This window comes from Bos taurus, chromosome 6 (assembly GCF_002263795.3).
Source record: "Bos taurus isolate L1 Dominette 01449 registration number 42190680 breed Hereford chromosome 6, ARS-UCD2.0, whole genome shotgun sequence".
NCBI classification, from domain to species: domain Eukaryota; kingdom Metazoa; phylum Chordata; class Mammalia; order Artiodactyla; family Bovidae; genus Bos; species Bos taurus.
The window spans coordinates 97943567-97964999 of NC_037333.1; the positions used below are offsets into that span (position 1 = coordinate 97943567).

General features: G+C 41.5%; 1 protein-coding gene across 3 annotated transcripts in view; it reads right to left on the reverse strand.

Moving 5' to 3' along the window:
• Positions 1–3444: 3444 nt before the first annotated feature.
• The window catches only part of PLAC8A (placenta associated 8 A), a 33703-nt gene continuing 15714 nt past the window's right edge, over positions 3445–21433 (reverse strand). For 2 of the 3 annotated variants that reach the window (XR_009494763.1, XR_009494762.1), the window contains 5 exons: positions 15615–15743; positions 12876–13000; positions 6824–6936; positions 5826–5940; positions 3445–3646 (listed from right to left, as the gene is read on the reverse strand). Coding sequence is in view for 1 of the 3 variants with exons in the window: in NM_001025325.2 (NP_001020496.1) it covers positions 5836–5940; positions 12876–13000; positions 15615–15714 (330 nt within the window). In the remaining 2 variants the exon portion in view is untranslated. 3 annotated transcript variants of the gene reach the window in all.

The window sequence follows — 21433 nt, forward strand, 5'->3', positions numbered from 1 at the left end:
GGTGTAAACATGTACACGTAAAGGCATTACGATTAGTGAAATACGTCAGACAGAGAAAGACAAATATCATATGATCTCACATACGTGTGGAATCTAAAAAACCAAACCAAATCAAAACCAAAAACACCCAGATTCATAGATACAGAGAACAGATTGGTGGGTGCCAGAGGTGGGAGGTGGGCAAATGAGGGTGGTACCAAGATACAAACTTCTAGTGAATAAGTCATGGGGATACAAAGTACAACATGCTGACTATAGTCAGTAACATTGTACTGCTTATTTTTGATATTTACTAATATGAGAAATCTTTCATATATTTGTGGTTAAGCCATAAAACAAAACAATTTATAAAATAGTAGGCACATCACCCCATATTGTCATAAGGAAAATGACTAGGAAAAAACTCCAAATAGTTTCATTTTGCACAAATGTCTTATCTGATTACAATTCTTGCCACCTCTTATACCTTTGAACCTAACCTAGTGACTTCTTGCCACAATATTTTCCATGTGCTGGGTGAGTAAGAAGGAAATTAAGATCAATATGATCTGTCTCTGTTTTCATGATGCTTATCAATTACCATCGATGCAGGTGTTAAAACAAAACACAGAAAGTATACTGTATTGGTGTTTTTCCTTCTGGCTTACTTCACTCTGTATAATAGGCTCCAGTTTCATCCACCTCATTAGAACTGATTCAAATGTATTCTTTTTAATGGCTGAGTAATACTCCATTGTGTACATGTACCACAGCTTTCTTATCCATTCATCTGCTGATGACATCTAGGTTGCTTCTATGTCCTGGCTATTATAAACAGTGCTGAGATGAACATTGGGGTACATGTGTCTCTTTCAATTCTGGTTTCCTCAGTGTGTATGCCCAGCAGTGGGATTGCTGGGTCATAAGGCAGTTTTATTTCCAGTTTTTTAAGGAATCTCCACACTGTTCTCCATAGTGGTTGTACTAGTTTGCATTCCCACCAACAGTGTAAGAGGGTTCCCTTTTCTCCACACCCTCTCCAACATTTATTGCTTATAGACTTTTGGATCGTAGTCATTCTGACTGGCGTGTATATGGAATTTAGAAAGATGGTAACAATAACCCTGTATACAAGACAGCAAAAGAGACACTGATGTATAGAACAATCTTTTGGTCTCGGTGGGAGAGGGAGAGGGAGGGATGATTTGGGTGAATGGCATTGAAACATGTATAATATCATATATGAAACGAGTTGCCAGTCCAGGTTCGATGCACAATACTGGATGCTTGGGGCTGGTGCACTGGGACGACCCAGAGGGATGGTACAGGGAGGGAGGACGGAGGAGGGTTCAGGATGGGGAACACATGTATACCTGTGGTGGATTCATTTTGATATATGGCAAAACCAATATGTGGAAAGTGCTGCACTCAATATGCAATATGCAATATGCACTCAATATGCAATATGCCGGCTCCCAGCACAATACAATATTGTAAAGTTAAAAAATAAAATTAAATTAAAAAAAGAAAAAAAAAAAACACAGAAAGATGAAGACTGCTAGGAAGGCAACAGACAGGGTATTCTGTCATTTTTTATAGCAATCCTTGGAAGCCTGAGCACTAGGGCCAGGTTTTAAAATTTGATGTATTAATTCTTGGCTGCACTGGGCCCTTGTTTCTGCATGCGGGTTTTCTCCAGCTATGGCAAGCGGGGGCTGCTCTGTAGTTGTGACGCGTGGGCTTCTCACTGCAGGGGCTTCTCTCGTTGCAGAACACAGGGTCCGTTTCCCGCAGGCTCAGTAGCTGTGGTGCATGAGCTTAGGTGCCCCGTGGCCTGTGGAATCTTAGCTCCCTGACCAGGGATAGAACCTGTATTTCCTGCATTGCAGGCGGATTCTTAACCACTGGACCACCAGGGAAGTCCTAGGGTTAATTTTTATAAGAAGAAAAAAAACTTTAGGGTACTGTCATGAGCAACAAAATAGGACTCAAACCCTGCTCTCTGGACCCAGCACTGCCATTCTGTATATATTGCTGACCTTGTAAATGCCATTTCACTTTTCTTTATTGCATACTTGAAAGTTGCTGAGAGAGTAGATTTTGAAAGTTCTCATCACAAGAAAAAAATCTTATAACTGTGCCGTGATGAATGTGAAGTAAAATGATTGTGGTGACCATTTTGCAATGTATACATGTATCAAATTGTTATGTTGTATACCCATGGACAGAGAAGCCTGGCGGGCTACACAGTCCATGGGGTCGCAAGGAGTTGGACATGATTGAGTGACTAAGTGCACACACACACACACACACACACACACACCCCTAATGCAATGTTATATGTCAACTATGTCTAAATTACAAAATGAAATAAAATGCCAAGTTAACCTGGGGGAAAAAAGAAAAGAAAAAGAAAGTGGAGTCCCTGTGGCTGGCTTGCTACCAGAGATGACTTGGGAGAGGACAGAGATGTGCAATGCGAATTTTAATTAGGTGGTTTGCTGTGTGGTTTATGGCACAAATCCTCCCTGTGTGTATAAAATCTACAGTAAACTCTGCATTGTTAGGCAATTAATTCCTGGAAATGATTTACTGTGAAGACCTGCCAAGGCCGATGAAACTCCCTGGGGGAGAAAACCACACTTTCCTGGGGTGAGGAGCCTTGCAGGGTAACACCTGGTCTCTGGGTGCAAGGAAAATCCAAAATAACAAAAGCATTTTGACAACATTTAAAACACTTTTTGTACTGGACATTTTCAAACTTATGTAAAGGTAGAAAAGTAGAATGAAGCATCTCTACATACTCATCATTCAACTTTGACATTTTGACAAACTTGGCTCATTTTTAAAAAGAAACCTATTGTATGCTATGTGGCAGCCTGGATGAGAGGGCAGTCTGCGGGAGAATAGTTACATGCACATGCGTGGCTAAGTCCTTTTGCTGTTCACCTGGTACCATCACAACATTGTTAATCAGCTATGACAGGCTCAGTTGCTCAGTCGTGTCTGACTCGGAGACCCATGGACTGTGTAGCCCACCAGGCTACATTGTCCATGGGATGATCACAGCAAGAATACTGGAGTGGGTTGCCATTTCCTCCTCCAGAGAATCTTCCCATCCCAGGGATCAAACATGTGTCTCTTGTATCTCCTAAATTGGCAGGTGGATTCTTTATCATTGAGTCACCTGCGTGCATGCTAAGTCACTTCAGTTGTGTCTGATTCTTTGCAACTCTATGGACTGTAGCCTGCCAGGCTCCTCTGTCCGTGGGGTTCTCTAGGCAAAAGTACAGGAGTGGGTTGCTGTACCCTCCTCCAGGGGATCTTCCCAATCCGGGGATCAAACTCATGCCACCTGGGAAGCCCCTAATTGGCTATACCCTAATACAAACAACAACAATAACAACAAAAACAGAAGCATATGGGAAAGTTAATTCCATGATGAAGTATTTAAAGACACAAGAATTGTTGAAGACACTAATTTTTAATGGCAGTCATCTTAGAGAGGAGCACTAGAAATGTATTTCTTTCAAAGCAAATCAAAAATTAAAAATGTTTTGAAGCCATATGATTAGCTGAATTAGTTTCTAAGGTTTAAGGTGAGATAGCACTGAACAGATGCAGTATTTCATTGCAGCATTTTCTTTCACTACCATGTGAACTTGACCTGTAGAAATCAGAAAAAGAAAGACCAAATCAATGAAAGAATTCCATCTTTACATTATCCTTGTTCCAAGTATCAAAACTTTCATTCCACTGCTATCTTACTGCCAAATTGCTACATATTTATTTATTTTTAAATATTTATTTATTTGGCACATGGCATGTGGACGCTTGGTTCTCCGACCAGGCATTGAATCCACGCCCTCTGCAATGAAAGTGCAGAGTCTTAACCACTGGACCTCCAGGGAAGCTCCCAAATTGCTACATATTTAAAATCTATATCAAATCATGACCCCTGGTTCAGTACAATTTACTCAGTTGGTCAAGAAGTTCATTCAGGTTTTTCCATAAGATTTTATGAACATTTTGGTCAACCCAATATTTGAATGAGTCACAACCACTAGCTAAGATTCAACGAGGTGTCTAGGTTAGAGCTTACTATGCTTCCTTGCTTGAAAGTTGCATCTATTTATTCACCCACAATAGTTATTAACTGACTGCTATGTCAGGTACCGTTGCTACGTTGTTAGGTAAACCAACAGAATGCTCTGTAGATTGCCAGAGACAATTTCTCTTATCAAATGTCAGTGAATCATCATTCACACTAAGGTAAGAGACTCTAAAAGGCAGAGATCCCAGAACAGTCTTTTTCATTAATTGGATAATGGACCAGTAAATTACCACATTCTATGTAGGGGACTACATAGATATTCATTGGAAGGGCTGATGCTGAAGCTGAAGCTCTAATAATTTGGTCACCTGCTGTGAAGAACTGAATCATTAGAAAAGACCCTGATGCTGGGCAAGATTGAAAGCAGGAGGAGAAAGGGATAACAGAGGATGACACGGTTGGATGGCATCACCGACTTGATGGACATGGGTTTGAGCAAGCTCTGGGAGTTGGTGATGGACAGGGAAGCCTGGCATGCTGCAGTCCATGGGGTCACAGAGTCAGATACGACTGAGCAACTGAACTGAACTGATGTCGGGGACTAGGGTTACTTTGGCAAAATTCTGAATTGCATTGGTAACAAATGGCTTTAAAGAAACGTCACTGCTTGGGAAGAGAAACAACAGCTGTGTCTCAGGAGGCAGGGTACAAGGAAGAAAAAGAATAAGAAAACTCACCATCTGGACTCTGCTTGTAAATGGGTTAAGCACATCAGTCATTGAGGAAAGCAGTCAGAAGACAAATACTAAGACACTAAAATGGCACTAAAAGAAATGAGCTAAAACGTTCATGAAGAGGACACAATTTTGTGCTGCATGTGGCAAAAGAGCTGAGAGAGAGACAGATTGTGCCCATGCCAACCGTTCACACAGATGAATGCAGTATCCTGATCAAACGCTGTCAGAGACCTCTCAGGAGATAGGACTTTTAGAGAATAGCCTTTTCCAGGTGAAAATAAAACTTGGATGATAAATTCCATGGGATTGGCAGCAAGAGACGGAAAGACAGGACTGAGTAAGCCATCATCCTCTTGCCTAAGAAAAATAGGAAGAACTAAGAAGATTTAAAATGTGACCAGGAGAGCTTAGGAAACTAGGCATAAGAGCAGTTGCCCAGCTTTGACAATATCACCACCAAAAAGGCAGTACTCTTCTTCCTAAACGGGAGCTTTGGGCATTTTAGATAACTGGTTGAATTGTCCACAGTTCATTCATAGAGACTAAGGTAGCTTTCTACCACTTTGGAGAATAAATTACTCTTTTAATATTGTGGTGTTGACAAGAACATATTACTAGATCCATTACACAGTCACGGTTAGTGTGACATCTCAGTGGGTTACTGTTGACAGCAGCCGACCTGAGATGTAGGCTTTGGGAAATGAATGTTCGGTTGTACACATATCTCTGGTACCTTCGGTCATGATGCTGTGAAGATATACATGGAGGGTATGGGGCACATTTATCTGGTACATCATACAGCCACTTCACCTGTGGCAGACATCCTAACAAATCCCAGAATTCTTTCCCATCCAATCAGGGCTAGCCCTCTCTACCCAGGCTCCCTGGGAAGCTGAGTCCCAACTGACTGGTGCAGGCTGGCCATTGAAAGTCATTTGCCCTCCCTTTGCCAAGGGCCATCTCATGGATCTGTGAGATAGAGGACCACAGAAATCAAAGATACCTTTGAGACTTCCTTTTGCTACTCACAAATCAAAGAAGTCCCGCTAACTTACCAAGCATTTTTTATAAAGCATTCATTGCTTTTCTCTTTTCAATATCTCGCTTGAGTTGACAAAGGGCACAGAGCGGTAAAAATGTCAGACACAGGCAATCCTTGCAAATGGATCCCTGTTAAAAAACAAACAAATGGATCAACAGGTAGCCTGTGAATAGTCACGCAATTCCCTGCACTTGTTTCACTTTTCAAACCTCTTTAAAACATACATTTTATGTCACTTGTTTATCATCTTATCGCTATTTTTCTTTTAATAAAAAAATCATTTATTTATTCATTTATTTTTGGCTCTGCTGGATCTTTGTCACTGCACGGGCGTTTCTTTAGTTGCGGTGAGCGGAGGCTACTCTCTAGCTGCGGCGTGCAGGCTTCTCATTTCAGTGGCTTCTCTTGTTGCAGAGCGTGGGCTCTTGGTGTGTGCGCTTCAGTAGTTTTGGCTCCTGGGCTCTAGAGCACAGGCTCAATAGTTGTGACACACAGGCTTAGTTGCTCCATGGCATGTGGGATCTTTCCAAATCAGGGATAGAACCCATGTCTCCTGCATTGGCATGTGGATTCTTCACCACTGAGCCATCAGGGAAGCCCATTCCTGTTTTTTTTTTTTGATGACCAAGTGAAGTTAACTGACTTGCTAACTAAATCACATAAACTGGTGGCAGTGACTGGTCTTTCTCCTCTCAAGCCAGTACCCTTTACATAATAACATACCGTTTCAAATGATCTGCAGGTTACAATCATAGCCACAGTTCTCTATTATCTGTTCTAGAAGAGTTCTCTATTTTTTTCCTTTTTAAAAACCTTTTGATTTACCTACTATTTTTACTGATGTGGAATGGTTCCCTTTAAAGCCAGTTGTGTAATGCACCAATTTTTCCAATTGATTGTGAGTATAGTGCTAGGTCATATGTCACCCTGTATCCCTCTAATCTTTTTCATTGACATCCCTCATGTTCTGCAAGGGAGGCAGTCCATAGTGAGAGAGGATATAAACCTTACCGGCAAAAGAAGAAATTAGAGAATGAAGAGTCTCTTGAAAAACTGTAGAATGAGCTGCTTTGCAGAGTTTTGAAGGCCCTCTCCATGGGAGGTCCAGTTGGGTCTTTGATGACCTATGGGGAGAGATGCCCTAGAAGGGACTCCTGCTCTGTATAGTCAGCACTGGCTGATCCGAGGGGTCTAATCTGATGAGCAGGTTATGTGACTGTGTGTCTTGACTGACTGATATATTTTGCCCTCCATTTTTGGATAGCACTTAGTTTTTAAAATTTTTAAATTAAAAAAATATTTTAAATTTAGTACAATTCCCAATTTCCAGTGTGAACAGAGAGACCCAGAGACAGAGAGTGAGCAGGAAAGAGAAAGAGAGTAGATTTAGCCTATAAAGTTTGGGAGTTCCTAAGTGATGAGAAAAATGATTTACTTTTCATAAATTTTTTTCCTTGCTGTAGTGATTTTGATTTTTATCTGACGGAGAAAGTGTGTGGGACAAAGACTGGACAATGAGATAACCATGTTAGAAATCTAATGTCTTGACCCTCATCAGATTAAGGAACGGATACTCAGTTTGAAGACAATTTGGTCCCTTGACCATTTCTTTTTCCCTGAAATATCATCCAAATCCTTTAACCCTTCCTCAAAGTGCTTGGTTTTTTTTTCCATGTTTGAATTCATTATTTATATTTATTCATCTTTTAAGCTTTCATTAAACCAACATTTATTGAATATACATAATATGTTATTAATACAAAAAAGAAAATATTTGTCAAGGATGTAACTAGTTTTCTGTTCCAGCATGTCTATGCCTGTCTTTATCTCAGGAAGTTTGTAGGAGAAAAAAGTCCCATTATTATTTGCTGAGAAACCTAGGGAAACCTTTAGAAAACACACCCTAATTCTAAGTCTGTTTCATAATACAGATATAGAGAATATTGAGAAGAAAAAAATTCTTCTTTCAAATGAGAGGACATGAACTATGGGTTTAAACCATGCTGAAGTTAGCAAGGGACATAAACGCCTTGCTCAGAACATCTTCTTGGGAAATGGTACCAGAGACAAAGATTTTTGCATTCATCACTCTGTTTGGAAAAGGGGACTTGTGCTTCACTTGTTTGAAAGCTGTTTAAAAAAAAAAAAATCTGGTCATGAGGACTGGTTACAGAATTGCTGAGCAAATGAATGAGTTGTGGTACATGACTCAATACACACGGACTTGGGAAGACAAGATGGTCAAGTGGGAAGAACCAGGCCTGACTGTAAGTCAGAATAAACATAAGCCCGTGGGGTGGGGTGGATTGAGAGAGTGGCAGAGACATATATACACTACCCTGTATACAATAGCTAGTGGGAAGATGCTGTACAGCACTGGGAGCTCAGCTCAGTGCTCCATGATGACCTAGGGGTGTGGGATGAAGCATGGTGGGTGGGAGGTCCAAGAGGGAGGGGTTTTTATATATATACATAGAGCTGATTCACATTGCTGTACAGAAATGAACACAACATTGTAAATTTTGTTTACATTTCAATTTTAAAAAATAAAGTAATAATTTAAAAAACAACAAAAAAACTTGAGCCCAAATTTCAGCATTTCCATGTTCTATGACCTTAAGGCTTTCTCATTCCTGCTTTTCATGTGTAAGTAGTATGTGAGCAAATATATGTCCAGGCAGTATTCCAGCACATAGGAGTTCAATCTGTGGTTGTTTCTTCTCTTTCTCCTCTGCTGTGGAGGTTGTGGCCCTGGCCAAGGGGATGCTCTCTTGCCTGTCTGTGTCCATGAAGGGAATGGGAGGTCAGAGAGTCTGTGCTGGGGCAGCCTTATAAATGCTTGCATAGATGTAAAGGGGGAACAAAGCAGAGAACCTGAACTACACAAATCAGTCCTAGGGTTTATTAGCCATTTTAGAGGTCTGTTTTAAGAAAGAACACTAGAGATACACTGTCTGTAAATGCACGTATAGAATAGACACCAAGAAAACTTATTATAGAATCCTAGACCCTAGGAAGACCTTAGAAATCATCTTGCACAACTTTCTCATGAAAGGTGAGAAAACTGATGCTAACAAATGACTTGTCAGAGAGCCCCAAAGTGAGCTGTTTGCTGAGCTGTTTCCAGAAACTTATCTCCAGAATGCAGCTACGCTCTCCTTCCTCTACCCCCTTACGGACCACTTTGAGAATCTCACTCCCATACTCACAACTACATACATCCATGTACACAACTGCGTGCACAAGTACGTACACCCGACACTCAGCGTATGGTTTTGGGAAGTTTGTGGAACAGTCACGAAGTTAAGAACCCTTGTATTAAGTTCTGCTGCCTTTTGAGGGATGTAAATGAGAGCACAGGGAGTGCTGAGAGAGGCAACTGAGCAAGCCCACGGGAGGAATGCAGGCTGCCAGAAGACAGCTGAGCTAAGAACAAAAATTATAATAGTGACTCACGAGCACTTGTCACTTGCCAGACCCTGTGCTAAGTCCTTTCCCGGCATTATCTGCTGTGACTCTTACTGCACCACCTTAGGGGAGGTATCATTGTTACCATTTTATCAGAGAGCCAAGGCTTAGGGAGATGAATTGTTATTGGTTACAATGAGTGACAGGCTAAGTTTTCAGGTCACCTCTGTGTTTAAAAGCATTTTAAACGCTTTCCAGATCACTTAAAATGAAAGCTAGATTTCTTAAAATGGTCTGCAAGGTCCTGCTGTGATATTCTCTTCTTCTGTTACCACTCCCCATCTCCCACCCCACGTCCAGTCTTTCCACCTCTTTGGCTGCTTGCTATGTCTCGGACCCTCTAGGTAAACTCTACTTCTGCACCTTGGCTCTAGCTCATTCCTCTGCCTGGACCTTTCGAAGATGAGTCATCCTCTCATCCTTTTAGGTCTTTACTTTCTCCCCAGTTCAAGCACTAGTCAGGCCCGACACTGTTTAGATACTGAGGTCAGAAGAGACTGAGGATATTTAGGGTGGTATAGGCGGAAACAGTGTCAGACTATTTTTTTGGGCTCCAAAATCACTGCAAAAAGATTGCAGCCATGAAATTAAAAGACGCTGACTCCTTGGAAGGAAAGTTATGACCAACCTAGATAGCATATTCAAAAGCAGAGACATTACTTTGCCAACAAAGGTCCATCTAGTCAAGGCTGTGGTTTTTCCAGTGGTCATGTATGGATGTGAAAGTTGGACTGTGAAGAAAGCTGAGCGCTGAAGAATTGATGCTTTTGAACTGTGATGTTGGAGAAGACTCTTGAGGGTCCCTTGGACTGCAAGGAGATCCAACCAGTCCATTCTGAAGGAGATCAGCCCTGGCATTTCTTTGGAAGGAATGATGCTAGAGCTGAAACTCCAGTACGTTGGCCACCTCATGCAAAGAGTTGACTCATTGGAAAAGACTCTGATGCTGGGAGGGATTGGGGGCAGGAGGAGAAGTGGACGACAGAGGATGAGATGGCTGGATGGCATCACCGACTCGATGGACGTGAATTTGAGTAAACTCTAGGAGTTGGTGAAGGACAGGGAAGCCTGGCATGCTGCGATTCATGGGGTTGCAGAGTCGGACACGACTGAGCAACTGAACTGAGGCGTAGACTAGGTCTTTACCTTCTTATTGAGTCTTTCCTGATAATGCGATTTAAAATTAGAACCTTTCAACACTAAATTCCTCTTCCTTGCTTCATTTTCCTCTGTTGTACGTATCACCAACCTATACATTATATTCTTACTTATTCTTAGTTATCGGAGAAGGCAATAGCAACCCACTCCAGTACTCTTGCCTGGAAAATCCCATGGACGGAGGAGCCTGGTGGGCTGCCGTCCATGGGGTCTCACAGTGTCAGACTCGACTAAAGTGACTTAGCAGCAGCAGCAGCAGCATTCTTAATTATATTGTAACTGTTTTCTTCCATTAGTGTCTAAGCTCTCCCATTGACAACCATCACTGTAATAACTGATGGAGGCAACAATCTATCACAGATGTTAGAACTAGTGGGTGAAAGTTTGATTTACATCTCTCTACCAGATCCTTATCCATTATAAAGGGGAGAGTAGCAACTTTGTGGTGGAGAATCTTGACAGACACTATCTTAACTAAGCAATCAACGTGAACATTACACACAATGAGACAACTTGATGTCATGTGGTGCAAGGCGAACAGAGCATCACTTTTGTAGAGTTGATGCCAAAAGTGTAAAACCAAAGCCTTATCATGAGGAAACATTTGACAAACCAAATTGAGGGATAGTCTACGAAATAACTGATCTGTATTCATTAAAAAAAAAAAAAGACAAAGACTGAGAAAATCTTCCATATTATAGAAGACAACTGAATGACAGCTGTCATTCAGTTCCAGTGGCCCCAGTTCATCTTAACCCTCCCAGCCCCTGCATGATTGCAATTTTCCATTGACAGAATCACTCGCCAGGCTCTGTCTGCTTCCATCATTAGATCTCCCTTCAGATTATTCCCCACCCACACCCTCTAATACTGTCCACAGGCATTCTGTGCCTCAAGTGATGCGGGCACACACACCCATGTTACCCTATCTTCTTCTTCAAGAGAGGGCAAACAGCTGGCTTAACTCCTCAGCTTCTCCATCTCATCCCTGCAGCTTTGCCACCACTCCCTTGAGGGAGTTCTAGGGAAGACAGATGCCACAGACATCTCCAGACAACTGCCAGGGGCCCTTACTCAGCTCAGCTGAGGGCAGAATTTCACATTTTTGTTGCCCTGGATGGTCAAGAAAGAAAGTAAAGGCCAGGCACTGGCGGAAGCTGGTCCAGACAACTGATTTTTTTTTTTTTTTTCATCTAAAGAAAGTTATTGGGATAATTGGTAAAGTTTAAATAATACCCACGGATTAGCTAATAGTACTGTATCAATGTTAATTTCCTTTTGATAATCACATGGTGATAAAATAAGAGAATGTCCTTGTTTTTAGGAAATGCACACTGAAATAGAGATAATAGGGTATCCAGTTTATAATTTACTCTCAAATGATTCAGAAAAAAAAATAGAATAGATAAATAGAGACAAGAAAGAGAGAAAATCAATCAAATCTGGTACGTTTTTAAATATTGGGGGAATCTGGGTGAAGAGTGTATAGGAAGTCTTTGTACCATTTCTGTGACTTTAAGTCTGAAATTATGTTAAAATAAAAATCTCAAAAAAATTGAAGTGAGCTCCACAAAGACAGGAATTTTTATTTCCTTTGTTCACTGGTGTGTCTTTAGCATCTGTAATAGTCCTTGGTATATTCCGCATATTCAGTAAATCCCCGTTGAATGAGTGAACACTAGCTTATGACTTAACAAGGTTCTAGGTGCTCAATAATATCTTTTGAGTGAACAAACACTGTTTTACGAGTTATCAGTGAGGTAACTGGCTCAAAAATGTGCCAGCTCTGGGGGGAATCTATATACACCCATTTTTCACCTAAGGCTTTCTAAGCAACAGCTACCCACCCTGCAGAGTCCAGTCTGACTCTGAGTAAAGCCAGGAGAGACTCTGGGCTGACCTTCATCCCTCACCTGCTCATCTCCAACAGCTTTTTCAGAGACACATCTATTGGATCACTAAAAAGTTTTATTGTGAATATATCCCAAGGGATAGATAGATAGTCTCTGTAAATCATTTATAAAGTTTAAGATGCGGGGGTAAGGGATAGTTAGGGAGTTTGAGAAGGTCATGTACACACTGCTATATCCAAAATGGGTAACCAACAAGGACCTACTGTACAGCACATGGAACTCTGCTCAATGTTATGTGGCAGCCTGGATGGGAGCAGGGTTTGGGAGAGAATGGATACGTTTATGTGTATGCCTGAATCCATTCGCTGTACACCTGAAATTGTTACAGCATTTTTTATCACCTATACCCCAATACAAAATAAAAAGTTTAAAGTTTAAAGGAAAAAATGTTTAGGATGGCAGTGGAGAAAAGGCTAGGGTCAAGTCATGATGGTGAGGAGGGCAATCATGGAGATGCGGTCAGACTGAAGGAGGGCCGTTGGGCTGTCGGGGTGACTACTTCCTGGTGGACATGGGTGACTCACCGGGATGCCGTATCGGGTCCGATACATTGTCCTCATGGCGACACTTGATCCCCATAGGCAGCATTCGTTCATGTCAGAGGCAATCTGACATGAAAGGCACAGGGGAAAGAGAGCCCCACAGAGACCTGAGCGCAGGGTGAAATCACAGAAATCAGTCAAGATTGTAAGGAGGCTGATTTAATCACACCTCTTCCACGGGCTTCCCGGGTGGCTCAGTGGTAAAGAACCCACCTGCCAATGCAGGAGACATAAGAGATATGGGTTCGATCCCTGGGTTGGGAAGATCCCCTGGAGGAGGTCATGGCAACCCACTCCAGTGTTCTTGCTGGAGAATCCCATGGACGGAGGAGCCTGGTGGGCTACAGTCCATAGAGTTGCAGAGTCGAACACAACTGATCACACAAACACACACACACCGCTTTCAAGAAAATACATACTCAGGAAATGGCCTTAGTGGACACTTGGTGGAAACAGTGGGGTCACCTGGCTCTTTATGTCTTGCTTCTAGATCCTACACACACTGGGGAAATTTGCTCGTCATATGCCAGGTCAGATTTAACTGCAAAAACGCCTGCCTTGCCAGGATGGGAGGGGAGTCTGGGGGAGAATGGATACATGTATACATATGGCTGAGTCCCTTCGCTGTTCACCTGAGACCTGTCACAACATTGTTTGTTAATCGGCTATCAGATCAGATCAGTTGCTCAGTCGTGTTCGACTCTTTGCGACCCCATGAATCGTAGCACGCCAGGCCTCCCTATCCCAGGGCTGATCTTCAGAATAATCGGCTATACCCCTATACAAAATAAAACGTTTAGGAAAAAAATTGCTTAAAAAATAATTGCTAACTTCTCCCCTCGACAACTTTAACTCATTAAATCATCAAAATAGTCATCCAAAAAAAAAAAGTTCCTGCCTTGTTGATCTGAGCATGTCCAAATTATCTTTCTTCCTTATCCTTGTTTACATTTGGAGCATATGGGAATAGGAAGTTTGTGGTGTCAGAATGTCTGAGCAACCCTCTGGAAACTGTGGGAAGGTGCTTAGGATCAGAAAGCACTGAGTAAAGAAATAATTGAAAAAACGAGAAAAGCAGTAGGAAACAGATTCTAGATGGTCATTCTGGCAAAGAGGAAAGTTTTATTATTGTTACGAGTATCGAAGCAAGTAAAAGTTAAGGGATATTGACATAAAAACTTAAAAAGTATAGTGAAGTTTCACTTTTAAGAGTCTGTGTGAGACAAAAAATGACCTAAGAAAATAGTGACAAACAGGAAACTGTTCTCAAACGTGCTGAGTTCAAGCTTATTTTGAAAAGCGCTAGGGTGGAGTTTTGTCATGGCTGTACCCTAGATAAGATAAGAAAACTCTTATTTTTTGATTGATGGTTTTCAGCCAAAGGCTATCTCCACAGAACTTGGAACTTCCATCATATACACACACACACAAAAGGCTCTTTCTCAAGACAGTGGAAAGACTAGCCACACAGAGAATGTCTACATCCCTTTGGGCAATAGACTCTGAAACAGGAATTTGTCTTACACCAAAGTGTGTCTGGTGCTGTGAAAGAATTTAAGGTTAGGAAAGCTAAAAACCCGAAAGCTTCCTGAAATGCACTGACCACAAGAGTCACAAGAATGTTGAAATCTGGAAACACAGACTCAACCCTGTAGGGAAAAGAGGAGGTAAAGGGAAGAGTGGAGAAGCACATCAAGAACATGGGGGTGCTAATGAGGTGGGAAATATAAAGCCCGATGATCGGTCTGGATAAGGATAATAAATTCAAGGCAGGCAGGTAAAATGAATGAATAAAACTGGTTGAAAAAAACACAAACCAGCCAACAGTGGGTGATGGACATGAATATGGCAAACTCTAGAGTGGAGGTCCCTTTGAAGAGGGTTAACTAAGGGGGTTGGAAGACTCTTAAGAGTCCCCTGGACTGCAAGATCAAACCATTCAATCCTAAAGGGAATCAGTCCTGAATATTCATTGGAAGGACTGATGCTGAAGCTGAAGCTGCAGAACTTTGGCCACCTGATGTGAAGAGCGGACTCACTGGAAAAGACCCTGAGGCTGGGAAAGATTGAGGGCAAAAGGAGAAGGGGGTTGCAGAGACTGCGATAATTGCATAGCATCATGAACTCAATGGACATGAGTTTGAGCAAACTCCGGGAGATAGTGAAGGACAGGGAAGCCTGCTGTGCTGCAGTTCATGGGGTCCCAAAGAGTCGGACACGACTTTGCGACTGAACAACAACAGCAACAACAAGTCAGCTTGGCAGCAGCTGACTTCTGCCAGTTGAGACAGAGGACTCCTCTTTCCAGATTTTCCAAATTTTCAAGGGGAGCTGGAAATCTAGATTAGAAAGCTGCATTTTTATGTGGAATCTGATCTGAGAGGCACACCACGTCCTGTGGCATGCTGGATCTTAGTTCCCTGACTGGGGCCCCCTGTACTGGAAGCGAGGAGTCCTAACCCCTGGACTGCCAAGGAAGTCCCTGGAATCTGACTTTTATATGGTTTCTACTGTTTTAAAGTTAATACAGCAAGAGGGGCCATTATGTACAGGACAGACAAAACATATCCACTAGTAAAGTCTGCCCAGGTGTTCCACCTTGTGACCGCTGATCTCTAGAATAACACGTGGATCTCAATGAGAGGATAAGCAAGCCATTTTTGTTATGGCAGTGACTGCATGATTGTAGCTCGGGAGAAAGCAACAGCTACGTTTACTTACAGATCCCTATGTCATCAAAGCAGTCAAAGATGCCAGTCTGCCAGTCACTGGACGCCGAGACCGCCGAGCTGTAACCTGGCTGTGAAACAACTGGGTTCATTTTCAAGACTGAGTTCAAAAGGGTACTGCCTGTGAAAACAAAACCAAAAAATTATTTAACACCTAACTGTATTGGTTGGATATAACATAGATATCAGTTCAGAAAGCATTTCACTGCACCTCCTTTGGTTGGAGTCAGTCACATTCAACTAACTTGGCATGACATTTCCAGACTCTTGCTGATATTTGAGAATTAAAAATATAAAAGATAGAAAAGCAGCATAAAAGAGAAGGGATGAGGATTCCATTCTCAGGTTGTCCGGTTGTGTATGTGTGTGTGTGTGTGTTTTCCCCATTCACCAATTCCTCTTTTATCAGCAAGATGATTTTTTTGTGTGTGCTATTTTCAAGACAACTATTTTGCATTTGAAGTATTTTTATTTAACGGTCATTATAATCAGTTTTTACAAAGCAAGTTCATAGGCATTCTCTCAGTTGCTCTGTAGGAGAACTCTGTGAGATAAAGTTGTTTATTTCTCCATAAAATTGATGTTATGAAAGCAGATGTTTCAGGCTAATGTCAGCATTAGCCAACTAATTACTAGTGGTATCCTGACAGCTAAAGTTTAACTTGGAAAAAGATGAATTTCTCTTTGTGAGTGTTTCTCTGAAAAAAGAGGCTTTAAGCCCCACAGAAAAACCCAGTGGTTGCAAAACCACTGGGAAAGGGTGTCCTCCCTATACTTTTTACATTTCATTCAGTGATCAAGTCTTGTGGGCTGTTACCCAGTAAGAACTCTCAAGAGAGAAAATGTCTTTGATTTCATTAATGACTAATGCTAAACCTTTCTCTTTTCTTGTATTGAATCTAACTATGCCATGCTCTATAGTTTTTAATTTTATTGTTTAGTATTTCTTTATTTATTTGGCTGTGCTGGGTTTAGTTGAGGCACACGGGATCTTTGATCTTCGTTGCCGCATAAGAATTTTTGGCTGCAGCGTGTGGGATCTAGTTCCCTGACCAGGGATCGAACCTGGGATCCCGGCCTTGGGAGGGAGGAGTTTTAGCCACCGGATCACCAGGGAAGTCCGCGTGCTCTGTGGTTTGGTCCCGGGTCACTTTCAATACTTCCCTTCACTAGTTGGAGGGCAGCCTCTACCCACATTTCCCGCTGCTTTGCTCCCTTCAGTCTTCCTCCCCTATGTTGCTAAGGAAGTCTCCAGCCAAAGATTCTACCGCTGTGCTTCCCAGTCCTGACTGTGCAGCACGTTCTTCCTCATGCTCGATTACAGATAGATACAGTAGATATGCACTAGGATATTGCTGAACTAATTAGCAGAGAGGTGACGGTTAGAAGTCATGAGAATGGATAATATTCCCTTGCCCAACCGAGTGAATTTAAATTCATGAAGGGTAAGACACAGCTTTTCAGTTTCTATGTAGAAGTGTTTTGTATTTCTCATTATAAAGGAGTCTTATTAATTAAAATATTCTACATAGAAGTTATTTTCCACTGGCTTGTTTACAGATATTCTGTCTTAGAAAATCACTGTCACCTTGTTAGCTAACATTTGTGATATAACTTATTTAAATACAATAGAAAACTTGCTTATAATCGACAAAGTTTTCTTCTATTTTTTAAAAATTTACTGTGGGTAAGAACCAGTTGAGGGGGTTTTAAAATTATACATCCCTAGAAATTTGGATTTAACTTATAAAGTCTAGAAAGGGATTGAGGAATCTATGTATTCAATAAGTACCAAAGTGCTTCTTAAGGGAGAGGGGCTGATAAAAAATGTAAGAGTGGTGAAGGGGACCAGCTGTTTTAGTGCCTAATCTGACTGCTTTTAAATTTACATCATATTTGTTTGACTGCTTTCCCAACCACTGATTCTTCTGAGAACCAAATCAAAAGAGGATAAGAAAAGAATAATTCATTCAAAATCTTTTTATCCAGCGAGTCTGGCCTTGTTTTGGTACTGGGTGTAGGTACAAAGCCAGAGAGGAGATATGAGAACTTTGAACAAGGAGGAGAAACGAAGAAGAGAACTCATCAGGTAGGACTCTTCAGTAGTGAAATAAAAGACCTAAAACTGCAGAGACGCTTGCATAGCACCAAAGACAGGTAGAATAATTCAGAGGAAGTGGTGGCATACATTTTCAATCAAAACAAGTCTGTTCTAGAAAGAGATTCACAGAATTAGAGAACGAATGTATGGTTGCCTAGGGGGTGGGGGTGGTGGGAGGAGGAAAGGTGGGGGAAAGGACAGTTAGGGAGTCGGGATGGACATGTACACACTGTGATATTTAAAATGGGTTCAACTAAAGTCCTACTATAGAGCACAGGGAACTCTGCTCAGTGTTACCTGGCAGCCTGGACAGAGGGGAGTTTGGGGGAGAATGGATACATGCATATGTATGGCTGAGTCCCTTCGCTGTTCGCCTGAAACTATTATAACAAATAAAAGTGTAAAAAAAAAAAAAAAAAGAAGAAGCAAAAAACAAGTCTATTTTGTGAATCTCTTTGACCCCATGGGGGATGTAAGATAAACCTCTGACCCAGGGACCTGAGCTGAAGTCCAAACATATGATTTGGGAACAGGTTTCTTGGTTTTTTTTGTTGTTGTTGTTTTTATCATTTGTTCTGGAGAAACTTGGGAAGGCTGACTGGAGAGTATGTGATTCTTGTATAGGCAAGATAGTAGACATTCTAGACAGTGAAAATAATGTGAGGAAATGCCTAGGGGGCAAAAAGAGTGTGGAAGGCATGAGGAACAGTAAAGAGATTTGCTTTTTGGACCAGGAAACAGGGTCAGAGTGCATGACAAGGGTACTTCAGGATCTCTTTCTTATACTCGCAGCAGACGTTGCTAATCAATCCTAGAATGCTCCTGCGGGATGTATCTTCACAAGACAGGGTATCAGATGCTCCTACTGTTTGATCAGAGTTGGCACATGATACGTAAGAAATGGTTAACAAATAAGAGTAAGTTGTATAGGTAATGTGTGGTTCAGGTCTGAATGTTACAGATATACTCCTGGCCTCATGAAAGAATTATCCATTACTTTAAAAATTATTTACTGGGAAAATCAGTATAGTTAACATATACAGAAAGCTGCTTCTGCTACGGGTGTGTGTATACTATTAAATAAAGAGCAATGTACCAGCAAGACTATGTTCTTGACAGAAAACTGCTTTATAATAAAAAACAATGTTTTGGTTATCAGTATAGGTAACCAAAATCAGTTTAGCCAATATATCAAAAAGGAAAACTGTCCTTAAGTACTTCCCTAGAGACCCCAAAGCTAAAAATTACTCCAGGGCAAAAATTGTATCTTAAATATTCTTCTAGTGCTTCATATATTTGTTGTGTTGAGTCGTTTAGGGTAAGGATAAAATTTTCTGGGTTTAATTAAAAAAAAAAAAGAGTGAATAATTTCCTAAATAAGAAGTATTGATTAAAAAAAAAAACAAAACCTGGAATGGGCAAATGCTGACATTGCTATATATGAAAACATCTGTCCTGGTATGTAGTAAGTATCTATTAATTCAATTCCCAGTCTAACACAGGGACTCATGCCACTTGCTTTAAAATCCCTAAATTCCCTTTCTTAAAGTAAAATTTTTAGAAAAAGTGAAAGTGTTAGCTTCTTGCTGCTGCTGCTGCTAAGTCGCTTCAGTTGTGTCCGACTCTGTGTGACCCCATAGATCGCAGCCCACCAGGCTCCCCCGTCCCTGGGATTCTCCAGGCAAGAACACTGGAGTGGGTTGCCGTTTCCTTCTCCAATGCATGAAAGTGAAAAGTGAAAGTGAAGTCGCTTAGTCATGTCCAACTCTTTGCGACCCCATGGACTGTAGCCCACCAGGCTCCTCTGTCCATAGAATTCTCTAGGCAAGAATACTGGAGTGGGTTGCCATACCCTTCTCCAGGGGATTTTACCAACCCAGGAATCGAACCTGGGTCTCCTGCATTGGAGGCAGATTCTTTACAGTCTGAGCTACCAGGGAAGAGGTATATTTTAAAAACACCCTACAATATATGTGTGTATGGATGTGTATGTGTGCATATATGTGCTTATTTACAGATTTTGCACTTCTGAATATCAGAGATAGATCTTCACTGAGGGGCAATAGAGGTCAGTGATTCTTAAATTATGATGTGCTCAGGACTCACCAAGGAGTCCTTCTAGAAAGCAGATCCTTATTCAGTAGATCCAGAGTGAGACCCAAGATTTGCCTTTTTAACAAGCTCGTGGGTGGTGTCAATGCTGTTGGCATCTGGCCCACACTCTGACTTGCTAGGACCTAGATCACGGTTAGGAACCGGTGGAGACAAATGAAGCTGGATTCAAATCTATTTTCCACCTGCTCTGTGTTCTCAGACAATTAAACTAAATTCTCTGAGCATCAGTTTTAGTATCTTTAAAATGAGTACAATCTGACTTTCTTCTTTGTCGTGTTAATGTGATGAGACTATGTCTATTAAACCCCGTGTTCCCTGTGTATCAATGACCTGACATTGTCTGTTTTAAACTAAATGCTGCCAAGTAGCAGTGTCCATGCATGACTTATTGATACAGAAAAGCACCTGGGATCAATGGGTCAGAAGTCAGAAAGCTTGGATTTTAGTCATTGCTAGTGTTTGGGAAGCTCAGATAACAATACGTACGTGAAGACGTTTTGAAAGCTGCAAATCACCACACACATGGGAGAGCATCTAAGTGCCAGTGAACACTGATGGAAAAAATCTGAATGTGGTATGTTGTAGATATGACCATAGCTGATGCTTATATAGAGTGCCATGCTTCTCATGTTTGGCTCCTACTTCACACTGGTCTCTATTTAATATTCACAGCAGGCCAGAGCACTCAGGGCATTAGGCTGTTAAGATTCTTTTCACTGCAGACAAGAAAACTGAAGCAAAGAGACTAAGTGCCAAGGCCAAGGAAAAATCATGATCGCTAGTCGAACTTCTTTAATTTATGGATGAGAAAATGTAGCTTGTCTCAAAGATTGCATGTTGGCTCCACATCCTCTCCTTAGTCTCTTCAGAGAAAAGATATGGGGAGCATCTTATGGGTAATGTTATAGGAACCAAAAGATGAGAAAGTGGACCGAGAAGCATGATCAAGTGGTTAAGGTCGTGGACTCTGGCCCCAGGCTCCAGCTCATGACCTTGGGTGAGTTACTTCGCCTCTCTGTGCCTCAGTTTCCTCATCTGTGAAAGGCGGGATATCAATAGTACCCAGGTTACAAAGTTGTCATGAAGATTAGATGAGTTGATGTTTGAAAAGTCCTTCGAAGGAATCTTGGCAGAGTAAATACTTCATGAATGTTAGTTAAATAAAAACAGTGGTACTTGGCCCTGGAGGAGACAATACTTCCCCCGTCCCATACTTCTTTTATACTTGTAGGAATTGTAAAGTGTGTGTAGTTTTCCCACAAGGCTGCAGAAGAAAGAGCATTGATAGAGGAAACAGAAAATAAGCCACACAGAAAATAAGCCCTGGTGGTCCAGTGGCCAAAAGCACATGCTTCCAAAGTAAGAGGCCCAGGTTCGATCCCCAGTCAGGGAACTAGATCCCACACGCTGCCAACTAAAAAGATCTCATAAGCCTCAACTAAGACCTGATACAACCAAATGAATAAATAAATATTTTTAAAAATTGGTCTTCAAAGGGGAAAAAAGCCACATGTCTAAAGTGACAGACTGGCAGGGCTGTGATTTGAATTCAGTTCTAAGGGATTCCAGAAACTTCATTCTTCTTCCCATTGCCC